The following is a 27700-nucleotide window of genomic DNA, read 5'->3' as shown; positions in this document are numbered from 1 at the left end:
AAGGGAAAATGCTTAAAACATCCAGGGAGTGCAAGTATGAGTAGATATGCATATTTAATATGCTCATTCATGCACTCGTGCAGCACTGATTGAGGTACAAGTCAACAGGAATTGATGTGGAGGAATCCATTTAATAGGAAATATTTATTTCCAATAAACCCACAGGCTGCAAGAGTGTTAAATAGACACTTTTGCAAACACCTGGCAGCCTCACATGTTTACGCACCATTATAGATTATCTACAGCTAGGACTCTCCCCGTGTGAGCTGGCCGTCATGATGAGGCGCAGGATAGACATTAGGCATTTTCCTGTAGTGAGGTGGGCACAATGAGAGAGAGAGAACCAGGCTGGATTATATCTTACAACGGGATCAGTAGAACATGGATCTTTTGCCCAGCCTCTTTCTCTTTAGAGGAGGTGGAAGTGAGTTGCAGCTAGCCGGTTTATTTTCAGTTTAAGATGAAATATTACCCTTGCAAGTTACTTTTGAACCCTTGCCCAACCGGGTCTCCCATTCAAGGCCAGAAGGCAGGCAATCTGGACCCACGCCCCCAGAAAATACAAACAGCAGTTCAGGAATGACTCCTCCTTTGTCTCACACCATCCCCAATCCCGTGGGGAAGTATCTGGCCGCTTCAATATTTCCATAAAAGGTCTTGGGTCAGCATTATTGGCCAGGGGAACACGGGAGTCTTGTGCTGGATGAGATTCCTGAGCAATCTGGCCATGGGAATGAGGTGGAAATTTTTCAGACACCGTATATTTCAGGCTGACATTATAAAAGTCAGAGTAATCCTTCAACAGGATACAATTCAAGATGGGTTCTAAATATACCCTGCAAAACACTAGTGCACGTGGGAGCAAAATCCAATCACAAATCTAGGGTTTGTTTTATCCTATTCAAATCTAAAGCTAGCCAAATAGTTATAAACCTGCAGGCAGACGATTGGGCAACTGGGAAAGAGACAAACAAACTCCAAACCAAAGTATAACCTCCCGTACCCAGGAGGTCAGGATCTAGAAAGTGGCATTCTACTGTGATGACTTGGCATACTGGCTCCCCTCCGATTTAGAATTTGCCTCATCGCCACATTAGGACTCCGAGTGACAGAAATGCAAACACAAAGTGCGCCAAGTTGAAACTTGGCACCTGTGAACTAAGCTTCCACCCGGAGACGGAGCTCCCAAAGACCAAATTTGCTGCATTAATTTGTAGGAGAAAGGAGAAACGTTTGTCACCTGCCGCCTTGGGTGAACACGTGCTCTTGAATCAGAACACAGGCGAGTGCCACTTAAAGGCTTGCAGCCCCTTTGGCTGGAAAGCCAAGATAGCAGAGGAGGGTCAAGTCAAATTAACAGAGGAGGGTTACGTTAAATTAACAGCTCTCCACAGATGCTGCCTGGCCTGCTGAGGATTTCCAGCATTTTCAGTTTAGATTTCCGGCATTTGCAGTATTTTGCCTTTTGTACGTTGAAGTTAATTTGGTTTGGAGTTTGATCAACTATGCTCGGCCATCAATGTTCTCTCGCAACCTTGAGAATTCCTACAACCGTCAAAACTGCTGAACAGGAGATTATTCTGTACCTACCTAGTGGAATCAGATTGTTGTGGCTGACTGCAGATCCACTAGCAATTACATTGCTCAGGTCATATGCTGTCGGGACTCCTTTAAAAAGCAAAAAGCAGAGTATCATACATTCCATTGTTGCCCATCAGCAATGGCAATTTAGCAGGGATTATAAAACATCAGCATTAGATCACACAACAAATTCATTCCATCTATATCTCAGCACACGGAACTAGCAGCATCTCACTGTACACGGTTACCAATTCCACGAGGAGGATGTGCTACTCGTGGTTGTAGGATGCTAAAAAAATGTTTAAAATAAAACAGAAGCCATCAACTACCCAGCAGGAATTCTTCCCTCTAAATGGAAAGCATCCTCCACATATAACTCGGATAAACCCAGCTTACCAACAGAAAGACTACAGGAGCAACAACTCTTTAAAAGCAGACTCCTGGTGCATTCTCGTCAATTGACAATGGGCCAGATTCTGCTGTTGCAGGGCATCCAACAGCATCTACTGGCCCCTGCACCCCTCAGCTCAAAATAAGGTTCTGAAACAGCGCAGCAAGGGAAACAGGATGAGAGCGAGCGCGAGAGAGAGAGAGAGAAAAAGAGAGACTTAACAATTATCACATTATTAAAAGAATACTTACACTTGGGATTACAAGACAACTTTAGTTCGTATCTACTGCGCAAATACTGCAACTTCATGATATTCAATGCATGTTACTGGTGAGGCAGACAGCAAAATGCCGTTTTTGTGAAGCTAACAGCAGAGTGGCACAACTCGGACAGCAACTTTTGGACATTGGTAATTAACCGTGCATCTGCTCCTCGCCTGAAGTTGCTGTACCATTTACGCATAAATAATTGCAAGCGCCATTAGCCTCAGTTATTTTGACATCAAAATCTGGCCCAATATCAAGCATTAAAAAAAAGAAATTTTACTGCAGAGAGTCAAAGAAAGGGAAAAATAAATGATTACTGCCATCAGATGGAGAAGATTAATGTTTGGCAGCAAGTTGTGTAACCTCTGGAGTGAGAGTAACTTAGTGAGACAAAAAAACCAATCCCAGAGTCAGCAAAAATCAAACATCTAAAGATCACAACCTGGTGGCATGAACTGGCCACTGGAGAAGCAGAATCAGGAAGGTGACCTCCTGGACAATGGCCAGAGGGCTCATCAAAGCCTACAGAAGCAGAGGGTTAACAGTAGCATTAAACGGGACAAGGTCCCACTACCCTGGACACCGACTCGATTGTAGCATCCTCCACATACCACAGAAGAAAGGAAGGGATGAACAAAGAAGATAAAAAACAAGACAAGATGGAGAAGGCAACCTAGAGTTTGGAAACAGCCAGCTGAATCGATGAATACCATGACAACTGAATTGCAGCTGGATTTTTAACATTTGCAGCCAGGTAGTGTTCCAGGATATAGACCAGATGCAGTCTGTTAGCCTGCCAGTTTTTAATACGTCCACATTTGTGAACCTGCCCATGGTAAATATAGGTCCACCTCACGAGTTTGGCAATGCACAACTAAATTCGGGGATCTGAATTAAAATGACTGATATTTTGCAGGCCAGAGAGTGAGGAGGAGTGTACTGTACCGGACACTGACAATCCTGAGCTAAGGTTGTAAGAGGAAGATGTATTCCACATGGTCTCTGACGGAGATGCATAATGTGAACCTGGCGGTGGTGAGGGAGTTGTTCCCGTGTACCTGGGGGAGGAAAAACAAAATTAATCCTTACAGATCACCGACTCTTGGAAAGAAATATAAAATATACAAATAGATGCAATTGAAGGGGAAGAAAAAAGTTAGAGGACAGAGGGGTGGAATACCTTTTAAAGTATGAGCCTTTTTCTAAAAAGAGTCTCACGTTAAGCTTTCTTTGACCGCTTCCTAGCCTTCAGTGTGGTTTCAGAGGACCAGGCAGCTCCAAGACAAGTATGGTCACAACCCTTGCTGCTCATGATGAAACTGCTGCAGGACATATGGGATCAGTCCCTTATTGACATCACTGAAGCATGCGAGCAGAGGTGGTGGTGGTCCTACTGGGCAAACTGTGTCATTGAATTTACACAGGATATACAGCACAGAAACAGGCCATTCGGCCCAACCAGTCCATGCTGGCGTTCATGCACCACTCAAGCCTCCTCCTGTCTTTCCTCATCTAAAATCTATCAGTGTAACCCTCTATTCCCTTCTCCCTCATCTGCTTGTCTAGCCTCCCCTTAAATGCATCTATACTATTTGCCTCAACCACTCTCTGTGGTAGCGAGTTTCACATTCTCACCACTCCCTGGGTAAAGAAGTTTCTTCTGAATTCCCCATTTGATTGCTTGGCGAGCATCTTATACAGGTAGACTATCCTTTATCCGAAAACCTTGGGACCAGCTGTGTTTCGGTTTTCGGGATTTTTCGGATTTCAGAAGGTTTTCATCTCCGTATCTGCCAACAAACACTGTTGCTTAGCAACAGCTTGTAAACACTCGGGCCCTGCCTTGGAAGCGTCTCTGAAGCTGTTGCTAAGCTACAGAGACTCTTGCCACAGCCTGACTGTTTAAAAAAATGCTAGGGGAAGAAAAAAAACCTAACAAAACGGCTGCTGATTTCTGCCGTTAGATCGAGGTTTCCGGCTTCCCCTGCTCCGTATCTGAATTCCTTGACTTAGCGGGGGTCTGGGGCTCGACTGCCGCTGCCAGTTGTGGGAAAGCCGGATATCGGCTGACTCCTACACTAAGCTGGCCCGCAAATCAGGTTTGGGGGGGGGGGGGGGGGGGGCGGGGAGGGAAGAAAAAAGACTATCGGACGGGCCGCTGCAGCTATCGGACGGGCCGCTGTATTGTTGGGTTCACTCTCCCGGTACCTCCTTCACACTGCCCGGCTCGGTCTGCAATCTCCTACCCAGGAGGGAACTCTGTGACCCTCTGCCCTGCTCACAGGGAAAGGCAGAGCTCCCGGACCACTCCTGTCATGTTTGGCGCCACTCGGGTCATGTCGTGCGCACGACTTACGCTCCACGAAAAACTTTCGGTTTTTAGAGGTTTTCGGAAGTGCGGATAAAGGATAGTCTACCTGTATTGATGGCCTCTAGTTTTGCTCTTCCCCACAAGTGGGAAAACACGATCAAAAGTTTTCATAATTTTATAGACCTCTATTAGTCACCCCTCAGCCTTCTCTTTTCAAGAGAAAAGAGACCCAGCCTGTTCATCCTTTCCTGATAGGTGTACCCTCACATTTCTGGTATCATCCTTGCAAGTCTTTTTTGCACCCTCTCCAGTGCCTCTATCCTTTTTATAATATGGCGACCAGAACCGTACACAGTACTCTAGTGTTGTCTAACCAAGGTTCGATACAAGTTTAGCATAACTTCTCTACTTTTCAATTCAATCCCTCCAGAGATAAACCCTAGTGCCTGGTTTGCTTTCTTTTTAAATGGTCTTGCTTTAAAAAAAAATGGCCTCGTTAACCTGTGTTGCTACTTTCAGTGATTTGAGTATTTGTATGCCGAGATCCCGTTGCTCTTCTACCCCACTTAGTAATGTCTTCTTGTAATTTGTTGCAGTCCTCCTCAGTATTCACTATCTCCCCAAATTTGGTGTCATCTGCAAATTTAGAAAGTGTTTTTGATTCCAAAGTCTAAATGGTTAATATAAATTGTGAACAACAGTGGTCCCAGCACTGATCCTTGTGGAACACCACTTGCCACCTTCTGCCACTGTGAATAGCTACCCTTTACCCCTACTCTCTGCCTTCTGTCTTGACGCTAACTAGCTATCCATTCTGCTACTTGTCCCCTGACTCCGCATTCTCTGACCTTGTTCATTAGTCTATTATGTGGTACCTTATCGAAGATCTTTTGAAAATCGAGATGTTCTTCATATCTCTCCCAGTCCCCTGGATCTACTCCATCCTTTGCATTTTTATCTACTCTTTCCTTTAGTTTTATTTCATCTCTCACCTCTTGTCAACTGGCTGTTTTATTTGATAAGTTACAACACATAAACAAAGACCTATCCGTTTGTTTCTTTACTTGTCCCATTACCATCTCCCTTTGCCTCGCACCATCATACCTTTTGTCATTTAATCTCTCCTGCCTTCCACCCCATCACAGACCTTCCCTTTTGTTCTTTCCTCCCCCCCTCCCTGCTTAAAACCTGTTACATCTCTAACTTTTTCCCAGTTTGGACAAAAGGTCATCTCCACAGATGCTGCCTGACCTGCTGAGTATTTCCAACATTTTCTGTTTTTATTTCAGATTTCCAGCATCCACAGTATTTTACTTTTGTACAATGGTATTTCATTGGCTTTTGAGGTTTCAAAGCGTCTTTCATTGGCAGTGTTTTTTTTTCTTGGCTTATTTGTGGAGTCCAGTATTTTGCATTTTTCCCCATTTTATTTTGTCATCAAAGCTTCCCTCATTAAACAACCGTGTCATGAGATTTCAACAGGCAGGAGCAGCTAGCTTTATGGAATCATACACAAGACATTCAATGGTATTCAAAGGATTGTAAATTGCTGTGGTAATTAATCTCTATTATTTGGCAGAGGTTATAATTCAACTGTTCTTGAGGAATGAGTGTGAAGCAAAAGATTTGGTGGCTCCATATCCCCCTTTCAGGTAGAGATTACTTCTATGTAGGAGTACAGGGTAGTGCGATTTCTCTGCCAACCCTCCGCTCCTCCACCAGGGATTCACATTATCTTTCTCGGTTGCGGATACAGCCAACAGTGCCTCTGGCTAAATGGCCAGAAAACACATTTGGGCAGCGTAGGAATGAGAGTGAGGAGGCATGCTTTTTGGAAAAGGGGTGGGGAAAGAGAAAGGAGAAGAGCTAAAAATACAAGAATAAGAGTGAATACTTCTGCCACGTCAGTTTGTACGATGATGAAAGAAGCAGCAGACAGCGACACTTACCTGAAAAAGGGATTCTTCAGGTCGAGCACGTTACTAGATTTCGAACCCGTCTGGTCCACCTGGGCTAGAATACTAATGTCATAACTTTGCCTACGGGGGAGGAAAAAGAGTAAAGCAGAGGTTCTATTACGCTCAGAGGTGAACAAGAGCAGTTGGCAATTCAGTGATGAGGCTGAGGCTGATGTGCAATAGTGGTTTCACATCTTGGGCAGCTTCAGAGTCATTCAGTCATCTAACTCCATTGTGTTTCGATCTCACTCACAAACTCCACATCAATAAAAATTACAGCTAAACATGTGCAAGTTAAAAAAAAGAGGTTGCTTGCCTTATTGAATATAATTCTCCCCACAACTATTCCAATGCTCTCCTGGCCGACCTCACACGTTGCATCCTCCGTAAACATGATCTCGTCCAAAATTCTGTCGCCAGTGTCTTAACTCGCAGAAAGTCCCGTTCACCCATCACCCGTGCTCGCTGACGTGTTAGCGCCCAGTCACGCCTCGGTTTTAAAATTCACACCCTTGTTTTCAGCCCCCTTCCTAGCCCTACAACCCACCAAGATCTCTGCGCTCCTCCAATTCTGGCCTCTTGTGCATCCTCGATTTTAATCACCCCATCACTGGTGCCTTCAGCCACCAAGGCGCTAACGCTCTGGCTCTCTACCCCTCCCTCCTCCTTTAAGACGCTACCCCCATCCCAATAACTCCTTATGTGGCTCGGTGTCAAATTGTGTTTGATTATGCTCCTGCCTTTGGACATTTTACTATGTTAAAGGCACTAAATAAATGCAAGTTGTTGTTCTGCTCAAATTACAGAACTTTTAAAAATAAAGTACCCACCACAATGAAGAAGTTCATTTTTATAGTCAACAATTTCAGATTTAATTCTTTTTAAAAAAAATAATTCACACATGCACAATTTACCTTTTGTTGGCATTCAGCACAGCAGTCCCCGAGAGTGTATCACCGGCCTTAGTGAAAAGCGGCGACTGAAGCAAACAGCGAACTTGGTACCAATGAGTCAAAGGTTCTGTTGGAGCAGTCGAGAGCCACACTGTCATTCTGCAAGAGATCGAACCGAGTCAGCGCGTACCATCAGTGCAAAAGTACAGTTAGTATAGGACACAAAACCTTCGTTCATGATCAGAAGAACCCACATAAAAATCGAACTACTGCCGTAGATGCACTAACCCGTTTAAACCATTATATCAATGCAGGCTGTGACACAAAGAAAAGGCTACATCAAGCCCATTCCTGCCGCAGCTCGTGTACAATCTACCCCACAACTTCTTGAGCAGAGGTAAAGTCCCACATAAACTCCTCTGAACTCCAGTCATAGTTGGGCCTCTACAATTTCACCTTGAGGTTGATAATTTGTTTGCCTAACAAAAATCTAAGGGTTATGGAACCAAGGCGGGTAGAATAAGGGAAGTTACAGATCAGCCTTGATCTAATTGAAGGGCGGAACAGGTTCGAGGGACTGAATGGTCTACTCCTGTTCCTATTACTCAAGCCGGGCCCATTGCTTTCCACAATGGCATGTCTATGGTCCTGGCAACACATGTACTCTATAATATCTCCGTAAACTTCATCGCACGCCTAGCAACAACTAAATTAACAGCAATTTACACAATTTCGAACTGGAAAAAAAAAACTCACTGGGTACCAATGAAGGCCACATCAAACCAGAATGCCAAGCCATGGACTAACCCTGAATGCAACATATGGAACTTGAATGGTATTTCTATCCTGTAACAAGAAATAAGAGATGAAAACACTTGGAAAAAAGAGACAGACGAGTTGACGTCAATATTTTTTTTATTTTTTAAATTGCAGCTCACAGGTCAGACAGCGTGTACAAGGACACCCTGCTTCCTGCATAACACACACACAGCGTAAAAATAGAACGTCAAGTGACGAGTAGCACAAGACAAGGTACCTCAGCAACAGCAAGGTCCGGGTATTCTCACTCGTGCAACAGACCATAACTGGCTGTACTTCCATAACTAGGAAGAATTACGGGCAGTAATCAATCACAATATTTCCTCATCTTGCAGTGATTACAACACAGTGCAGTCACCACCATGATAAACGGTGTGCAGCAGACCAGCCGTCAGTGCCCACATAAAGTGACAAAAATCATTACTTACAAGCCATCTCATTAATATGTTGTACAAATTAAAAACACAAAAAATGCACCCTGGACCAATTACATGGCTTATCCTGGGTTCAGGTGCTTTGCTCACAGCTTATGATGTAATTATCGCCCCAGACGTCCACCATTCTCCATTTGGCACCGTGAAAGAGCCATCATCTCCATGACTGGTGACGCAGGTCATGGTGAAAACCACTTGAAAATGGAGTCGAGAGAGAGAGTTGGGACTGCAGAACACCCGGCCGATACGGGAGGTGAGCGCGACTGGCATCACCATGTGCCAACATGAACCAGGCATTGGCTGTGGTGTGGGTCTAGGCAGAAGTAGATCAGAGCAGACCCACTGTAATTTCACGAAAATCTCACCCCTCCACATTGTTCATTTTTGTAAAAAAAAGGACAGAAAAAAGGCCACAGTATTCCTGTGTGAGCCTCTAGGCTCAATGTCACTCACCCAAGAAGTGCTATACAAACTCGCTGGTTAAAAAAAAAACACACCTGGTAACTTGTACATTGTCACAATTGCCTGTTTACACACACAGATACAAGACTTAGCCATCTCCATTCTCACATCAACTTACCAGTGACTGCAGGGTAATCGAACTGGTCAGGCCTTCTGCAAACAAAAGTCGCCCACATAACCCTCACTGCATCTATCATTTTGTTTTTAAGATATACCTTCTGGGTTATTTTCGTGAAATTACAGTACTTCCGCCCATGTAATAACATTAACGGAATGGCTGTTGAAATAACCAGGAAATTTAGCGGTCCTGCAAGCAAATCCTGCTCTCAGCCAATTGATTTCCAGCCCCAATAAATACAGGAGTTGTGTGGCGATTCTGTGTGACTGGTGCTCCATCAGTAGCGAGTAGTGCATTGTGACTCCTGCCCCAGACATAGGAGTTGAGACGATTCTCTGGGACTTGTATTCCATCAGCACTGTGCACTCTGAGTTCGACATCTTACCGGTGCAAATCATTCTCTTCGGCTTCTAGAAAGTTCACTGTGTACTTCACCGACTTGGCCATTAGAATCCGGATGTCAAATGTGTCCTTGAAAACACACAGAAAAGTAGTCAGTCTTGCTTGTAAAGAGGCAAGCCTGCACAAACACGGACACAAGCCATTACACTGGAGAAATAACAAATCAATCTAGGGCCAGTACGAGTTTAATTATCTCACCGTTATAGTTGGGTTACAGGCTTAGATGTGACTGGAAACTTCCCATGACAGATTTAAAAAAAAATATATAAAATGTCCCCCACACCCCAATTTCGCTCATGCGGTTCTGGATGTGCCAACTCATGCTGCCAAATAGCCATGTGTCATGGGTGCGCCAAGACAGCACAATGTTAGCATGATATTCGACCGTAGAGCATAGTGCAGCCAAGTCTGATCCAGTCATAGAATAGAATAATAGAATAGTACAGCACAGGAGGCGGCCATTCGGCCCATCCAGTCTGCGCCGACTCTTTCGAAGAGCAATCCAGTCAGTCCCACTCCCCGGCTCTTTCCCAGATCCCTGCAATTTTTTCTCCTTCAAGTATTTACCCAATTCCCTTTTGAAGGCCATTATTGACTCTGTATCCACCGCCCTATCAGGCAGTGCATTCCAAATCCTAACCACTCGTGTAAAAAAGATTTTCCTCATGTCGCCTCTGGTTCTTTTGCTAATCACCTTAAATCTGTACATTCTGGTTATCGACGCGTCAGCCATTGGAAAAGGTTTCTCGATCTAAACCCTTCATGATTTTAAACACCTTCAAATTTCCTCTTAGCCCTCACTGCTCTAAAGGCGAACAATCCCAGCTTCTCCAGTCTCTCCACATAATTGTATTCCCTCATCCCTGGAACCATTCTAGTAAATCTCTTCTGTACCCTCTCCAAAGTCTTCACGTCCTTCCTAAAGTGTGGTGCCCAGAATGGGACACAATACTCCAGCTGGGGCCGAACTAGTGTTTTATACAGGTTTAGCATAACTCCCTGGCTTTTGTACTCTCTGCCTCTATTTATAAAGCCCAGGGTCCCATATGCTTTATTAACTGCTTTGTTAACCTGTCCTGCCACCTTCAGAGATTTGTACAAACACCCCCGGGTCTCTGTTCTTTCATACCCTTTAAGATTGTACCAGTTAGCTTGTATTGTTCCTCCTCATTCTTCCTACCAAAATGTATCACCTCTCACTTTTCTGCATTGAATTTCATCTGTCATGTGTCCACCCATTCCACCAGCCTGTCTATGTCCTCTTGAAGTCTATTACCATCTTCCTCACTGTTTACTGCACTTCCAAGTTTTGTGCCATCTGCAAATTCCTCACCAAACTTCCACACACGTAATTGAGAGTTCTGGTTACTGTATAACAACCGTGGAGATATTGCACCCCCCCCCCCCCCAAAGACACCAAAGCCAGATGTAGCATCCCAGCTTTCTGTCCGTCGCAGTCAGATAACTCCGATTTATAAAATCCACCTTGGACAACACCGGATGGTAAATTTATGGGACGGGTTTTAAAAATATTTTAAGTTAGCACCAATTAATAATGCTATTTTCCATCAACACACTCACCACAATAGGCTGTTTGAAGTATTCATCTACTGCCGCACCTCGCAGGGCTGATAAATCCACACCGTGGAAGGATGGCTGATACCTGGCATCAAACATAGACATGCAGGTGAGATGAGACAAACACAGAACTGGATTCACATCTCAAAGCAGATACCACTATAATGAAATTCAATCTCCTGATCAGACTTCACATTCACATTGGAGCTGGTATTATAAGAACATAAGGAGTAGGCCATACGGCCCTTCAAGCTTGCTCTGCCATTCAATATCATGGCTGATCTTCGACCTCAACTCCACCTTCCTGCTCCACTTTCACAGCTTTGCGAGGAAAAAAAAAGAGTGGATGAATCAACAAGCAACAAATTGCTGTTACAGCCCTAATCGGAATGTTAACAGTGCCACAATTATTTATACAAATGCTTGGGAGATTAATCCAACCATGAAATACCACATGCAGTATGACTCAACACACTGTGCATTGACTGGGCCACATTGGAGGCTTCCCAGGAGAGATCCAAGTCTCAACAGTGTCAGAAAAGACAAGGAACTTGCCCACAACCACAGAGAACGCACAAGTACCCCCCCCCCCCCGCGCTCCGGCTTCTGTAAGCACCAGTTACAGTTCTCTCCAGATCTTGCTTGCGGGTTGCTCTCAGAAAATGTTCCAACTCACTGTGCAATGGAATGAAGGAATGTGGCTCTACGCCTGCAATTCCACATAGCGAGTTGAGTGGAGGCCAGCCGCTTCCCTACAGGAGTGGGTAAAGTACAAGAGCACTAGGTACGGATAATGTAGCATGTCACTGGCTCGATATAGAAAGACTTGCATTTACATAGCACTTTTCATGGCCATGGGATGTCCCAAAGCGCTTTACAGCCAATTTTTTTCCAGGTGTAGTCACTGTTGTAATGTAGGAAACAGCAGAAAATTTATGCACAGCAAGCTCCCACAAACAGCAATGTGATAATGACCTGATAATCTGATTTGTAGTGATGTTGATTGAGGGATAAATATTGGCTAAGACACTGGGGATAACTCCCCTGCTCTTCTTCAAAATAGTGCCATGGGGTCTTTTACGTCCACCTGAGAGAGCAGATGGGGCCTCGGTTTAACGTCTCATCCGAAAGACGGCACCTCCGACAGTGCAGCACTCCCTTGGTACTGCACTGGAGTGTCAGCCTTGATTTGGTGCTCAAGTCTCTGAAGTGGGACTTGAACCCACAACCTCCTGACTCGATGAGAGCGTGCTACCCACTGAGCCATGCCCTACACGTGCATTGCCTCCCAAAAGCATTACTTTCCATACTTATACTAGGTGGCAGGAAAGTGAATCCAAGCTCTGGTGGATCAGCACAGTCAAGCGTGTCCCTGGGGACCCATATATACATGCAGCAGCAAGTCTGCCGAGGGTAGTGGGTGGCTGAAAAAGAGGGAGTTGAGGGAAAACAAGCGGTACTGTAAATGGCCCCAGGCCACATCAGAATTACAGCAAGACCTATAAAATTACCTCAGAGACTGCCATCAGCTGTCTTTTTTGTGTGCAGGTGTCCTTATTTTCAAAGTTGTCAGTGCATATACTGTAAAACTTCTCAGTAGAATGGAGAGTTCTTTACCCAGCATCCATAGTGGCAGGGAAACCGCTCTATCCCAGGGACAGAGCCGTGCAAGCATTCAATCCCAGACAGAGGGATTTCTCTGCTGTTATGGATGCTGGGTAAAGAGCTCACCATTCCACAAAAGCCGTTTCTTTCACAAAACCCCTGCAAGCCTCACGGTGACCTGTGCGTCCCATGTTTTAAGTTGTAAAAGGACCCTGGTGCATTGAAGGCTATCCGTAGTTTGGAATTTGCGAGTGTGCGCGGTTTCAGAGTGCCTCTTGTATATTTTACCATACAAGTTACTTGGGCCTCTCGTAAGTGTCTCGTTTTCAGCAGGCGCCTGTTTATACCGGTTTCACTGTACTAATGAGTTGCAACATGGCGCAGGCTGAAGCCTAGGTGACAGTCACTGCAGAACAGCGTAGAGAAGTTAAAAGGAAGCATTTAAAAAAAAAAACCATAATGCCATCCCAGAAGGATGCCATCGAGGTTCAACTGAATTCTTAATGCACAGTGGGACATTTAAAGGTATGGATGTCACCATATCCCGATACACTCTGATAGAGGATGAGTGACAGGAAGGGTAAAATGCACAAGTATTAGTGCTAGAAAAGGAGCTCCTAATTATACAGCAGGATGAAAACAGATATTTCACTGTCTACGGAAACTTTGGGTACAAAACACTAAATATTTCAGAAGCTACTTATATTAACATATTTTACTCCCTCCCCACCCCCCTTGTGCCTTCTGCACAGCTTTCAGTTAAGAACAGCTAAAAACGAACAATTACTCTGGAGGGGAACATACTGTACAATATCTCATTATTACCCTCCCCCTGCCACCCCACAGCAATCGTACCAGAAGTTTGCTTTTGTAAACTGCTCCATGTAAAGCTGCTCATCTGTGAAGGGTGCAAGGTGAACATCACCCAGGGTTGGAAACAGATTACCTGGAATGAACAGAAATATTAATTAATCATTGCGACCAAATTCACTCTCAACTCTCTCGTCCTGCAGGACCGTGGCAAAAACAAACCCAAGCAGGCCTCGCTAGTTCCAGGCCAGTACAATGCATTAGCAACACGAGTATTTGTGCCTCTGATACTTCAATCTCAATCATGCTAGATGGGCTGTGGAACAAAGGCCACATGTCCTACCCGCAAGGTAAACTGGGCCAGTCACCCAGTACTTGTGCAGCACCTAGCAAAGGTCTGGGAGTTGGTCACCTGCCCATCCACTCAGCCAGACCTCAACAAGTGGTAGGAAGGGGAGTTAGGACAGAAAAAGTCAAACTGGAATTAATCGGGACAGAATGAAGAAGCCAGGAAAAAAAATGGATTACAGCAGTGCATCAACCGAAGTCGGACTAAACTCTGAGTCAATAGAACAAGCTCCAGTTTGTCTTGGTAAAACTGGTTTGGGCATCTTGGGGGGCACACCACACAAAAGCCGTTTACAAAAACCAGGGGCATCATCCCCAGGCTGATGCCACATTCAGAGGGGCCCAGGATAGGGCTAGAAGCAGACAGGGCTCCCAAGTACAGGGCCTGCACAGCCAGGGATAGAAAACTCCTCAAATTTCAAATGTTTTAAAACTAGTCAAATTGGACAGTGGAGAGTTGCCGAATACCCGAGCAGGAATGCTCAGTGAGAAGGAGCAGGCTGAAACAGGTTCCATGCCTAATTCTGCTCAACTGCCAATCTGAGCCATACCCAAGGGAGGAATGCTAAACAGAGGCTTTGGCATGTCCTAGTGTTTTGGGGCAGACCATGGTAAAGGAATTGGATAGTCCACCCTGAGTAACTCCCACCTCACTGGATGGCTAAATAGCAGGTAGCCTGTCGCCAGATCTCCAACCATTGTCTTGACAGTAGAAGCTCAAGTGGATGGAAGAATGGATAGGATTTCCTTACCTTGGAACAAGTTATCAACTTAAAAAAAAAAAATCAAAGCAATGCAGTTTAAGAAGCAACCAACTAGGAGGGGCAAAGAGGATTAAATATTGTTGAATCAAACAGAGCTCGATCTGATCAACTAGCCAAGAACCAGCACAACTTACCATCAAGCCTGAGAATGCAGATCTGCAACCCAGTTTCATTAAAGCTACTGGTCCAAATTCAAAAGTTGGATAAGAATTTTAAAATATTCACCAGCGCTTGCACAATACACACTACACATGCACCCAATGGGGCCGCTACAACTGGGGCCAGCTGAAAAATAAACTGCTGCAGTAATTTCTCCCAAAGACAGAAGCATCATTAAATGCACCACTGGCATCCAATGCTAGGAGCCTGAATTGGACCAGAGGGCAATGTTCAATATTTTCCTGGACCAAAATGGGCAGGAACCACCTTCATCCCTCTCTTTGTCAAACCCACTAAGCAGCATTAAGAAAGAGGACACACTACAGCACTGCATTTTTCTCCTAAATCAATCAGACCCCCCTAATCACAGTGGTAAGACCACCACACAAAGGGCAAGACTTGAGCTAGCCAATTCAGCAGGCCTTCACCAGGTGAACTCTAAGCTAATGCTTCACACGACACTTCACGAAGGCCATGTAGGGCCCAGCTTCCTCCGACCCGGTGGCCCTCGGCATACTGCATGCCTGAAGTTGTCGGCACGTGAGTGAGAGATATTAAAATTTATTTAAAATGACACACATGGAGCTGCTTTATTAGGAGGCAAGGATGAGCCTAGATTGGTAATGACTCTCCCCAACAGGCAAGGGAGCATTTGTGCTCCAGGGCCATGTAGAGTGCGACAGATTCAATTTCTTGGACTGTGCACAGGCAGGATGTGGGGGCGGGAGGTGGGAAATCCAATCCCAATCAAAAGTCAGCATTCTACAGCAATGCTGTTAAGATAAGTCATTCCAAATAATAAAAAAGGTACATCCTTTAAATTAATCTCTGGGGAGATACAGCCAAGGTGGAGTCTGGTGGGATCAGAACAGAGACTTGGTTTTGATACATTACTGCCCTTCAATCATGCTGTCTGGCCAGATTAAAGACTAGATGGTGCATTTAAAGAAATCATGAAAGGTGCACGTTACTGTTCTGTACATCTGGAGACAGGGACAAAGAGAGTGTACTGGCTCACTGCTTCAATTACACAGCCTGCCAGCCAGTAAAGGAGTCATTAACAGCACTTGGAAAACAGACTCTCCACCGCCCACCTGTCAGCTGCACAGGGACAGGAGTCCTCAAATAGGGAACAAAAAGAATCATTCCGCCACAAAAGACTAAAAAAAAAAATCCAGGTGGCTAGCTCACACTTCCCATCTGAACAACACTGAACTTTTGTTAAGAAAGGGTTGAGCAACTCAAAATTTTTTTTAAAAAAAGGGACCAAGGTTTGTATCTCAGCCCACCTGATGGCTCCTCTTGCAAGTCTCAAACACGTTTATACACCTGTGCGCAGACATGACTTAACAGCACACCCAACAATGAACACAGCAGTCCATCCAATGAAATAAATACACTGATGCACAAATCTCATTAGGAAACACCCGATCATCCCAACCAAAGCTTGAATGACGTGGGTCAGGCTTCCAATTTATGACACCACTGGAGATCAGTCACTGACCTGGTGATTCCACACCAAACCTCTCTCGGGCAATCGCCAATAGGTTTAGGAGCAGAAAATACTGGGTGAAACACAGGACAAGAGTCACTTTGCTATCTCCCATTATAACATTAAAAACATATGCTAATCCACAATTTCTAAAGTTATGTATACACCCACTCTGTTCTATAAAATAGAATAGAGATGGTTAGAAAAATAGATTTCAACAACACTCCTCTATTTGAAAGGGGGCTGTAAACAGCGGGTTATCAGAATTTATACCATTCAAGTGTCAACATTTAATTTCAAGCTCTTCTAATGAAGGCTTTAACTATCTTTCAGTTGTAATCCCTTCTAAATCCTGATCCACATATTTAATACAGAACCAAGATATTCTTGCTTCTCAAGGTAAAGATAAACCGAGATGGGAATCACTAACCAATACGGATGGAACCAGCTCCACAGGAGATCCCCTTTACAAAGACATTAGCTTTAATTTCCTGCAGTGAATTACATGAACAGGCGCACACACACACAAAATCAATTTAATTCCATCAGAGCCATGGAACATGCATCAGAGGGCTGGTCTCTAATTCGGTGCCAGCCTTTGGCAGGTACCAATTTTAAAACAATAGCCACACCTTCCATCAGCATTCCTGACCCCTTTCATATACAATTTCCAACAGACAAACAGAACACGGGGTTGGAGAAAAGACATATAGAGAAATCATCACAGCAATTTAAAATCTTTCAAATATCACTGAATGTCTAGTGTATGATTCCACAAAACCAGCCACCCGTCTGTTGAACTAGCATGACACAGTTATTAATGAGGGAAGTTTGGATACCCAGTAGCCAATGAAATACCAGAAAGCTCTTTCAAAACCCTAGGATGTAGGCCATCAGGTCCAGGGGATTATGAAAGTAAATTAGCAAAAAATATAAAAACAGATAGTAAGGGTTTTTATAGTTATATAAAAAGAAAAAGGGTGGCTAAAGTAAATGTTGGTCCCTTAGAGGAGGAGACCGGGAAATTAATGGTGGGAAATATGGAGATGGCAAAAACACTGAATGAATATTTTGTGGTGTGGCGATGCTGGAGTTGGACTGGGGTGGACAAATGTAAGAAGTCACACAACACCAGGTTATAGTCCAACAAATATTTTGTATCAGTCTTTACAGTAGAGGACACCAAGAATATCCCAACACTGGACAAACAGGGGGCTATAGGGGGGGGGGGGGGGGGGGGGGGGGGGGGAGGAGCTAAACACGATCAAAATCACTAAGGAAGTGGTACTCGGTAAAATAATGGGACTCAAGGCGGATAAATCCTAGGGTCTTGAGGGAAGTGGCGGTAGGGATTGTGGATGCATTGGTAATAATTTTCCAAAACTCCCTGGACTCAGCAAAGGTCCCGGCAGACGGGAAAACTGCTAATGTAACACCCTTATTTAAAAAAGGGCAGTAGACAGAAGGCTGGAAACTATAGACCGGTTAGCCTAACATCTGTGGTAGGTAACATTTTGGAGTCTATTATTAAGGAGACAGTAACAGGACATTTGGATAATCATAATTTAATAGGACAAAGTCAGCATGGTTTTATGAAGGGGAAGTCATGTTTGACAAATTTGCTGGAGTTCTTTGAGGAAGTAACATATAGGGTGGATAAAGGGGAACCAGTGGACGTAGTGTATTTAGACTGCCAAAAGGCATTTGACAAGGTGCCACATAAAAGATTATTGCTTAAGATAAAAAATCACGGGATTGGGGGTAATATTCTGGCATGGATAGAGGATTGGCTATCTAACAGAAGGCAGAGAGTTGGGATAAATGGTTCATTCTCAGACTGGCAATCAGTAACTAGTGGTGTTCCGCAGGGGTCAGTGCTGGGTCCCCAACTCTTTACAATCTATATTAACGATTTGGAGGAGGGGACCGAGTGTAACATATCAAAGTTTGCAGATGATACTAAGATGGGAGGGAAAGTAGTGAGTGAGGAGGACATAAAAAACCTGCAAGGGGACATAGACAGGCTAAGTAAGTGGGCAGAGATTTGGCAGATGGAATACAATACTGGAAAGTGTGAGGTTATGCACTTTGGCAGGAAAAATCGTAGAGCAAGTTATTATCTTAATGGCAAGAAACTGGAAAGTACTGAAGTACAAAGGGATCTGGGGGGTCCTGGTGCACGAAACTCAAAAGGTTAGTATGCAGGTGCAGCAAGTGATTAAGGCGGCCAATGGAATGTTGGCTTTCATTGCTAGGGGGATAGAATATAAAAATAGGGATGTATTGCTTCAGTTGTACAAGGTATTGGTGAGACCGCACCTGGAATACTGCGTACAGTTTTGGTGTCCATACTTAAGAAAGGACATACTTGCTCTCGAGTCAGTACAAAGAAGGTTCACTCGGTTAATCCCGGGGATGAGCATAGGAGGAGAGGTTGAGTAGATTGGGACTCTACTCATTGGAGTTCAGAAGAATGAGAGGCGATCGTATTGAAACATATAAGATTGTGAAGGGGTTGGATCGGGTGGATGCAGGGAGGATGTTCCCGATGATGGGTGAAACTAGAACTAGGGGGCATAGTCTTAGAATAAGGGGCTGCTCTTTCAAAACTGAGATGAGGAGGAACTACTTCACTCAGAGGGTGGTAGGTCCATGGAATATGCTGCCCCAAAAAGCTGTAGAAGCTACATCATTACATAAATTTAAAACAGAAATAAACAGTTTCCTAGAAGTAAAGGGAATTAAGGGTTACGGGGAGCGGGCAGGAATTTGGACAAGAGTCTAGGTTCGGATCGGACATGGCCCTGTGGGTAGCGGAGCGGGCCCAGGGGCCGTGTAGCCTGATCCTGCTCCTATTTCGTGTGTCTAATTCTGTTAGATTCAGGAGATGGTTCTGTGATAGTAGATTGACGGTTAGGGTCAGATCAGCCATGATCTTATTGAATGGCGGAGCAGGCTCGAGGGGCCGATTGGCCTACTCCTGCTCCTAGTTCTTATGGGCTTTCAGTCCCATTAATTTCTCCAGTACTATTTTTTTTTAAACTAATACTAATTTCTTTCAGTTCCTCATTCGTGCTAGACCCTCGGTTCCCCACTATTTCCGGGAAGTTTTTTTTGCGTCTTCTTCCGAAGATGGTCAGTATTTGTTTACTTTCTCTGCCATTGGATACAGCAAAGGCTATGGGCCCCAACAACATCCCGGCTATCATGCTGAAGACTTGTGCTCAAGAACTAGCCAAGCTGTTCCAGTACAGCTACAACACTGGCATCTATCCGACAATGTGGAAAACTGCCCAGGTATGTCCTGTTCATTAAAAAGCACGACAAATCCAATCCGGCCAATTACCGCCCCATCAGTCTACTCTCAATCATCAGCAAAGTCATGGAAGGGGTCATTGACAGTGCTATCAAGCAGCACTTACTCACCAATAACCTGCTCACTGATGCCTAGTTTGGGTTCCGCCAAGACCACTCAGCTCCTGACCTCATTACAGCCTTGGTCCAAACATGGACAAAGGAGCTGAATTCCAGAGGTGAGGTGACGTGACTGCCCTAGACATCAAGACAGCATTTGATCGAGAGTGCCATCAAGGAGCCCTAGTAAAACTGAAGTCAATGGGAATCGGGGGACAACTCTCCACTGGCTTGAGTCATACCTAGCACAAAGGAAGATGGTTGTGGTGTTTGAAGGTCAATCATCACAGCCCCAGGACATCGCTACAGGAGTATCCTAGGCCCAACCATCTTCAGCTGCTTCATCAATGACCTTCCCTCCAACAGAAGGTCAGAAATGGGGATGTTCGCTGATGACTGCACAATGTTGAGCACCATTCACAACTCCTCAGATAATGAAGCAGTCCCTGCCCGCATGCAACAAGACCTGGACGACGCTCAGACCTGGGCTGATAAGTGACAGGTAACATTCGCGCCACAGAAGTGCCAGACAATGACTATCTCCAACAAGCGAGAGTCTAACCACTGCCTCTTGACATTCAACAGCATTACCATTGCCGGAACCCCCATCATCAACATCCTGGGGATCACTATTAACTGGACCAGCCACATAAATACTATAGCAACAAGAGGTCAGAGGCTAGGTATCCTGCAGCGAGTGTCTCACCTCCTGACTCCCCAAAGCCTTTCCACCATCTACAAGGCACAAGTAAGGAGTGTGATGGAATACTCTCCACTTGCCTGGATGAGTGCAGCTCCAACAACACTCAAGAAGCTCGACACCATCCAAGACAAAGCAGTCCACTTGATGGGCACCCCATCCACCACCTTAAACATTCACTCCCTCCACCACCAGCGTACCATGGCTGCAGTGTGTACCATCTACAAGTTGCACTGCAGCAACTCGCCAAGGCTTCTTCGACAGCACCTCCCAAACCTGTGACCTCTACCACCTAGAAGGACAAGGGCAGCAGGCGCATGGGAACACCACCACCTCCAAGTTCCCCTCCAAGTCACACACCATCCTGACTTAGAAGTATGTGGCCGATCCTTCATCGTCGCTGTATCAAAATCCTGGAACTCCCTACCTAACAGCACTGTGGGAGTACCTTCACCACACAGACTGCAGCGGTTCAAGACAGCGCACCACCACCACCTTCTCAAGAGAAATTAGGGATGGGCAATAAATGCTGGCCTTGCCAGCGATGCCCACATCCCATAAAAGAATTTAAAGAAAATGTCCTTATTCCCCATTATAATTTCTCCTGTCTCAGCCTGTAAGGGACCCACATTTACTTTTGCTAATTTTTCCTTTTCACATACCTATCGAAGTCTGTATTTATGTCTCTCGCTAGTTTACTCTTGATGCGCTATCAACAACACCAAAGACTACGAGATGGACTTATATGAAGTAGGCTTTTATTGACTAAGAACTGGAGCATGCCTCTGCTAGTGAATCCATCCTAAGAGCTCCCGGGGGAAGGGTGGTGAGTCACCTTTATACCCGGGCTTAGGGGTGGAGCCAGGGGTGGAGACATGCCCGGACTTGTACAGAGTTAACAGTGGTTTACCACACAGACATGTACAGGGTTAACAGTGGTTTACCACATTCACCCCTCGTTCAAAAAAGAGAGTCCGGCGGGGTGAAGTGTTTCAAAAGTTCATATACGAAAGTCTCTCTGGGGGTCTTGTCTGCCGTAATGATCTTCGTGGTGCCGGTTGCGGCGGTTCTTTGCCCGCGGCCGCTTCTCGCGTGGGACGGAGCACTGGCGTGTCGTCCTCTCGGGGTAGGGATGGCACCGGCATGTCGTCAGTTCGTGGTAGACACCCCGGTGGTGCGTCGTGGGTAGTGGTGGTGGGTGGAGGTAGTGGATGGTGTTTCGGGTGGTACCTGAGGGTGCGAGGTCTCGAATTGAGACTGTGTCCTCCCGCCCGTCCGGATACGCCACGTAGGCGTACTGTGGGTTGGCGTGGAGGAGGTGAACCTTTTCGACCAGGGGGTCTGTCTTATGGCTCCTCATGTGTTTCCTGAGCAGGACGGGTCCCGGAGACGTCAGCCATGGCGGTAGTGATGTCCCCGAGGTGGATTTCCTGGGGAAGACGAACATCTTCTCGTGAGGGGTGGCGTTTGTGGCAGTACAGAGCAGTGATTGTATGGAGTGGAGCGCATCGAGGAGGACATCTTGCCAGCGGGAGATTGGGAGGCCCTTGGATTTTAGGGTGAGCATGGCGGTCTTCCACACCGTTGCGTTCTCCCTCTCTACCTGTCCGTTACCCCGGGGGTTGTAACTGGTAGTCCTGCTCGTGGCTATGCCCTTCTCGAGCAGGTACTGGCGCAGCTCGTCGCTCATGAACAACAAGCCCCTGTCGCTGTGGATGTAATTGGGGAAGCCAAATATGGCGAACAGGTCGTTGAGGCACCTGATGACTGGCGCTGGTCATGTCCGGGCAGGGGATGGCGAAGGGGAAACGGGAGTACTCGTCAATAATATTGAGGAAGTACGTGTTGCGGTCAGAGGAGGGAAGGGGCCCCTTGAAATCGACGCTGAGACGTTCAAAGGGGCGGGTGGCTTTAATCAGGTGTGCCCTGTCTGGCCTATAAAAATGTGGTTTGCATTCGGCGCAGACCTGGCAGTTCCTGGTCATGGTCCTGACCTCCTTGATGGAGTAAGGCAGGTTGCGAGCTTTAATAAAGTGGAAGAACCTGGTGACCCCCGGGTGGCAGAGATCATTGTGGAGGGTCCGTAGCCTATCGACTTGTGCGTTGGCACATGTCCCACGGGATAGGGCGTCTGGGGGCTCATTAAGTTTCCCGGGCCGGTATAAGATATCGTAGTTGTAGGTGGATAACTCGATCCTCCACCGCAATATCTTATCATTTTTGATTTTCCCCCTTTGTCTGTTGTTAAACATAAATGCTACTGACCGTTGGTCAGTGAGCAGGGTGAAACGTTTACCGGCCAGGTAATGCCTCCAGTGCCGTACAGCCTCCACTATCGCCTGGGCCTCCTCAACTGAGGAGTGTCGAATTTCGGGGCCCTGGAGGGTCCGTGAAAAGAAGGCCACGGGTCTCCCCGCCTGGTTAAGGGTTGCGGCTAGGGCGAAGTCGGATGCATCGCTCTCCACTTGGAAAGGGATGGACTCATCCACTGCATGCATTGTGGCCTTCGCAATGTCCTCTTTTATGAAGGTGAAGGCCGCACGGGCCTCTGCCGTCAGGGGGAAGGAGGTTGACTCGATGAGGGGCCGGGCTTTGTCCGCATAGTTGGGCACCCACTGGGCGTAGTAAGAGAAGAACCCTAGGCATCTCTTCAGGGCTTTTAGGCGGGGGGGGGGGGGGTATAGTTCCAGGAGGGGGCGCATTCGGTCGGGGTCGGGGCCGATGACTCAGTTTTCCACCACGCAGCCAAGAATAGCGAGGCGCGCGGTGCGGAACATACATTTTTCTCTGTTGTATGTCAGATTCAGCCGTTGGGCCGTACGGAGGAATTTTTCTAGGTTGGCGTCGTGGTCCTGCCGGTCATGGCCGCAGATGGTGACGTTGTCTAGATAGGGGAAGGTGGCCTGCAGCGCGTTCTGGTCAACCATCCGGTCCATCTCCCTTTGGAAGACCGAGGCCCCGTTGGTGACGCCGAAGGGGACTCGGAGGAAGTGGTAGAGGCGACCGTCAGCCTCGAAGGCCGTGTACTGGCGGTCCTCAGGCCTGATGGGGAGCTGGTGGTATGCCGACTTCAGATCAATCGTCGAGAATACCCGATATTGTGCTATCTGGTTGACCATGTCAGATATGCGGGGAAGTGGGTATGCGTCTAATTGCGTGTATCGATTGATCGTCTGGCTGTAATCAATAACCAGGCGCTGTTTTTCGCCGGTCTTTACTACCACCACTTGGGCTCGCCATGGGCTGGTGCTGCCCTCGATAATCCCTTCCCTCAGGAGTCTTTCTACTTCTGATTTAATAAAGCTCCTATCCCCGGCACTGTACCGCCTGCTTTTAGTAGCAATTGGCTTGCAGTCTTTGGCGAGGTTAGCGAACAGGGGGGGAGGGGGGGGTTTGACCTTCAGGGTGGACAGGCTGCATACTTTGCGTGGCACCGTGTTTAAATTCTGCCGGCTGCAGACTGTAAGTGGGGGCAGGGGCCCGCCATATGCCACCGTGACGCTCTCCAGATGGCACTGGAAGTCTAATCCTAGCAGTACGGGAGCGCAGAGCTGTGGCAGGACGAGGAATTTAAACTCTGTACTCCACGCCGTTCACTGTCAAGAGTCGCTACACAGTAGCCGCCGACATCCGCCGTATGGGACTTTGAGGCCATAAAGACCTGGTGGCGTGTGTGCATAACCGATAGGGAGTAGCGTCGCACCGTGTCGGGGTGGATGAAGCTCTCCGTGCTTCCGCAGTCGAAAAGGCAATTTGTGGCATGGCCATTTACCTTTACGTTCATCATGGACCTGGCTAGTTGATGGGGCCTAGATTGGTCCAGGGTGATGGAGGCCATCGTCGAGGTCGGTGGGTCGCTGTAGTATTCGCCCGCGCCGGGGGCCTGGTCCCGGAATGGTGTCCAAGATGGCGGCTCCCCCTCGGCTGGTGGGGTCCAAAATGGTGGCCCGCACGGCACTGCTGGAATTGGGGGTCGATTTCGCCCTGCATACTCTCGCGTAGTGGCCTGTCTTGCTGCATTTGGAGCGGGTCGCGTCCTTTGCTGGGCATTGCTGTCTGGGGTGCTTGGCCTGGCCGCAGAAGTAGCATTTCTGGCCTCTGGTCATTGCAGCTGTAGTTGGGCTGCTGGCGGCTTGTGGCCTTACCGGGTCCCAAGATGGCTGCTCCCGTGGCATCCACGTGGCCATCCGGTCAGGGGGGGTAGGCGTCCATGTTCTGGAGGGCCACGTCTAGCGAGTTAGCGAGGGCCACCACCTTCTGCAGGTCGAGCCCCCTCTGTTCCAGCAGCCTCTGCCGAGTATAGTTGGACCTGATACCGGCTACGTTGGCGTCTCGGATCAGGTCTTCCGTGCATTCCTTGGCAGTCACCGCTTTGCAATTACAGTCCCGTCCGAGGACTCTCAGTGCCAGTAAATATTCGGCGCCCGATTCCCCGGGGCGCTGTTTTCGGGTAGCCAGGAGGTGTCTGGCTTAGACCTCGTTAACAGGCCTCACGTATTGTTCCTTTAGCGTCGCGATGGCGGCCGCGTAAGTAGTGGCGTCTCGGATGATCGAGTAGACTCGGTGGCTCACCCGTGAGTTCAAGACAAGCCGTTTCACGTCATCTGTAGTGACGGTAGTGCTGGAGGCCTCCAGGAAGGCTTCGAAACAGCTCAGCCAGTGTTCAAAGTTATTGGCTGCATCTGCTGCTTGAGGATCCAGGTCTAAACGTTCCAGCTTCAAGATTTGCTCCATGTCGAAAATTAGTCAATAAAATTGATGCGCTATCAACAACACCAAAGACTACGAGATGGACTTATATGAAGTAGGCTTTTATTGACTAAGAACTGGAGCATGCCTCTGCTAGTGAATCCATCCTAAGAGCTCCTGGGGGAAGGGCGGTGAGTCACCTTTATACCCGGGCTTAGGGGTTGTGGTAAACCACTGTTTGTATTCCACTGTGTACATGCCTGGACATGCCTCGGCTGACTCCTCCCACAAGTCCTAGTATAAAGGTGACTGCTCCCCAGCCCTTTGTATTTCTGGACCGGTCGACCACTCGAGGCAGACCTTAATTCTGTTAATAAAAGCCTTTAGTTACTCTCTTAACTCTCAGTCTTTTATGAGTAATTGATAGCGCATCAATTTTATTAACAAAATTTTTATAATGGAGAAGATCCTCACACCAGCATGCCTGGACTTAGATCATCGGGAGGCGGACTCATCCACCAAGTTTACTCACTGGCTTAAGTGTTTCGAAAAATTTCTGACCGCCTCTGCAGCAATCAAATCGGACGAGGACAAACTGGATGTCCTGACCTCCAAAGTGAACCACCGAGTGTACTCGGTCATCCAAGACGCGACCTCGTACGCGGACTCTATCAAGCTCCTCAAGGACCAGTACACGCGCCCAGTGAACGAAGTGTACGCCAGGCACCTTCTGGGGAGTCGTAAACAACAACCTGGGGAATCGACCGTGGAATACCTTCAGGCACTGTCTGTGCTTGGCCGGGCCTGTGGTTGTAAGGATGTAAAGGCCGCCGTGTACACAGAGGAACTTATCCGGGACGCTTTTGTAGCGGGCCACAGATCCAATTACACCCGACAGCGACTGTTGGAGCAGAGTGACCTCGACCTCAACAAGGCCTCTGAACTCGCACTATCATTGGATGCAGCCTACCGGGGCATGGATGCCTACTCCTCTGCACCGTGGACGCCGCGGGGAATGACAGCCTGGGACACGGTAGGACCGCCTCATAGCGCCGTGCCACCCCAGCCACGGCCCAACTACCGCAGCAGTGTCCCAAGGCCAGACAGCAGTGCCCCAAGGCCAGAAATGCTACTTCTGTGGCCAGGCAAAACACCCCAGAGCGCGCTGCCCGGCGAAAAACGCGATCTGCTCGGGCTGCGGGAAGAAGGGACACTACGCTAACGTCTGCAGGGCCAAAGCCACCCCGAACCCCAGCAGCGCCGCGTGTGGGCCATGCGGGCCGCCATCTTGGGCCTCCCCGGCCATGTGCGAACCACCGGTACAGCAGCCATTTTGGACGCCTCCAGCCACATGGGGATCATGGGCGCCGCCATCTTGGACGACAGCCGGAACGCAGCAGGCCCCCAACGCCGCCTCATCTGATACCCGCAGCGACACACCGACCCCTACGCTGGCATCCGTTACACTGGACCAAGCGAGACCGCACCAGCTGGCCAGTTCCACAATGGACATTAAGGTAAATGGCCACGATACAATCTGCCTTTTTGACTCTGGGAGCACGGAGAGCTTCATCCACCCCGACACGGTGCGGCGTTGCTCTCTCCCAGTCCTGCCTGCGCACCAGCGGATTTCTATGGCCTCCGAGTCCCAGTCGGCGGACATCGGCGGCTACTGCGTAGTGACACTCGTAGTAGACGGGACCGTGTACGATCATTTTAAACTTCTGGTCCTGCCCGACCTCTGCGCTGCCGTCCTGCTGGGGTTAGATTTTCAGTGCCACCTTAAAAGTGTTACGATGGCGTACGGTGGACCCCTACCCCCACTCACAGTCCGCAGCCAGCAGCTCCCAAATTGCCCGCCGCGCACCAGGTGCAACCTCTCCACACTCAGAGTCACCCCCCCCCCCCCACTGTTTGCTAACCTCACCCCCGACTATAAGCCCATCGCCACAAAGAGCAGGCGATACAGTGCCGGGGACAGGGTTTTCATTAAAACCGAAGTGGAGCGGCTCCTGAAGGAAGGGATTATTGAGGGCAGCACCAGCCCCTGGCGAGCCGAGGTTGTGGTCGTTAAGACCGGCGAGAAGCAGCGCCTGGTCATCGACTACAGCCAGACAATAAATCACTACACCCTGCTGGACGCCTACCCACTCCCCCGCATAGCTGATATGGTCAACCAGATCGCGCAGTACCGCATCTTCTCGACCATTGCCCTGAAATCAGCGTACCACCAGCTCCCTATCCGCCCTGAGGACCGCCAGTATACTGCCTTTGAGGCAAACGGCCGCCTCCCTTTGGCGTCACCAACGGGGTCTCCGTCTTCCAAAGGGAGATGGACCGGATGGTAGGTCAAAATGCGTTGCAGGCCACTTTCCCATATCTGGACAATGTGACCATCTGCGGCCGTGACTTGCAGGACCATGACGCAAACCTCGAAAAATTCCTCCGCACCGCCCAACTCCTGAACCTGACATATAACAAGGAGAAGTGCATATTCCGCACAAAC

The 27700-nt window shown here is 47.6% G+C and overlaps 1 protein-coding gene across 3 annotated transcripts in view; it reads right to left on the bottom strand.

Moving 5' to 3' along the window:
* The window catches only part of carm1 (coactivator-associated arginine methyltransferase 1), a 100960-nt gene that overhangs the window by 17628 nt on the left and 55632 nt on the right, over positions 1-27700 (bottom strand). For all 3 annotated transcript variants that reach the window (XM_085971645.1, XM_085971646.1, XM_085971647.1), the window contains 8 exons: positions 13674-13764; positions 11217-11298; positions 9619-9704; positions 8157-8246; positions 7422-7559; positions 6499-6588; positions 3184-3296; positions 1591-1668 (listed from right to left, as the gene is read on the bottom strand). In XM_085971645.1, the coding sequence (XP_085827771.1) occupies positions 1591-1668; positions 3184-3296; positions 6499-6588; positions 7422-7559; positions 8157-8246; positions 9619-9704; positions 11217-11298; positions 13674-13764 (768 nt within the window). The remainder of the gene's footprint in view (positions 1-1590; positions 1669-3183; positions 3297-6498; positions 6589-7421; positions 7560-8156; positions 8247-9618; positions 9705-11216; positions 11299-13673; positions 13765-27700) is intronic.

The sequence above is a fragment of the Somniosus microcephalus genome, chromosome 31 (genome assembly GCF_052327205.1).
Source record: "Somniosus microcephalus isolate GS21.2 chromosome 31, FLI_Smic_1.0, whole genome shotgun sequence".
In the NCBI taxonomy this organism is placed as follows: domain Eukaryota; kingdom Metazoa; phylum Chordata; class Chondrichthyes; order Squaliformes; family Somniosidae; genus Somniosus; species Somniosus microcephalus.
This window is presented reverse-complemented; position numbering and strand designations above follow the sequence as displayed.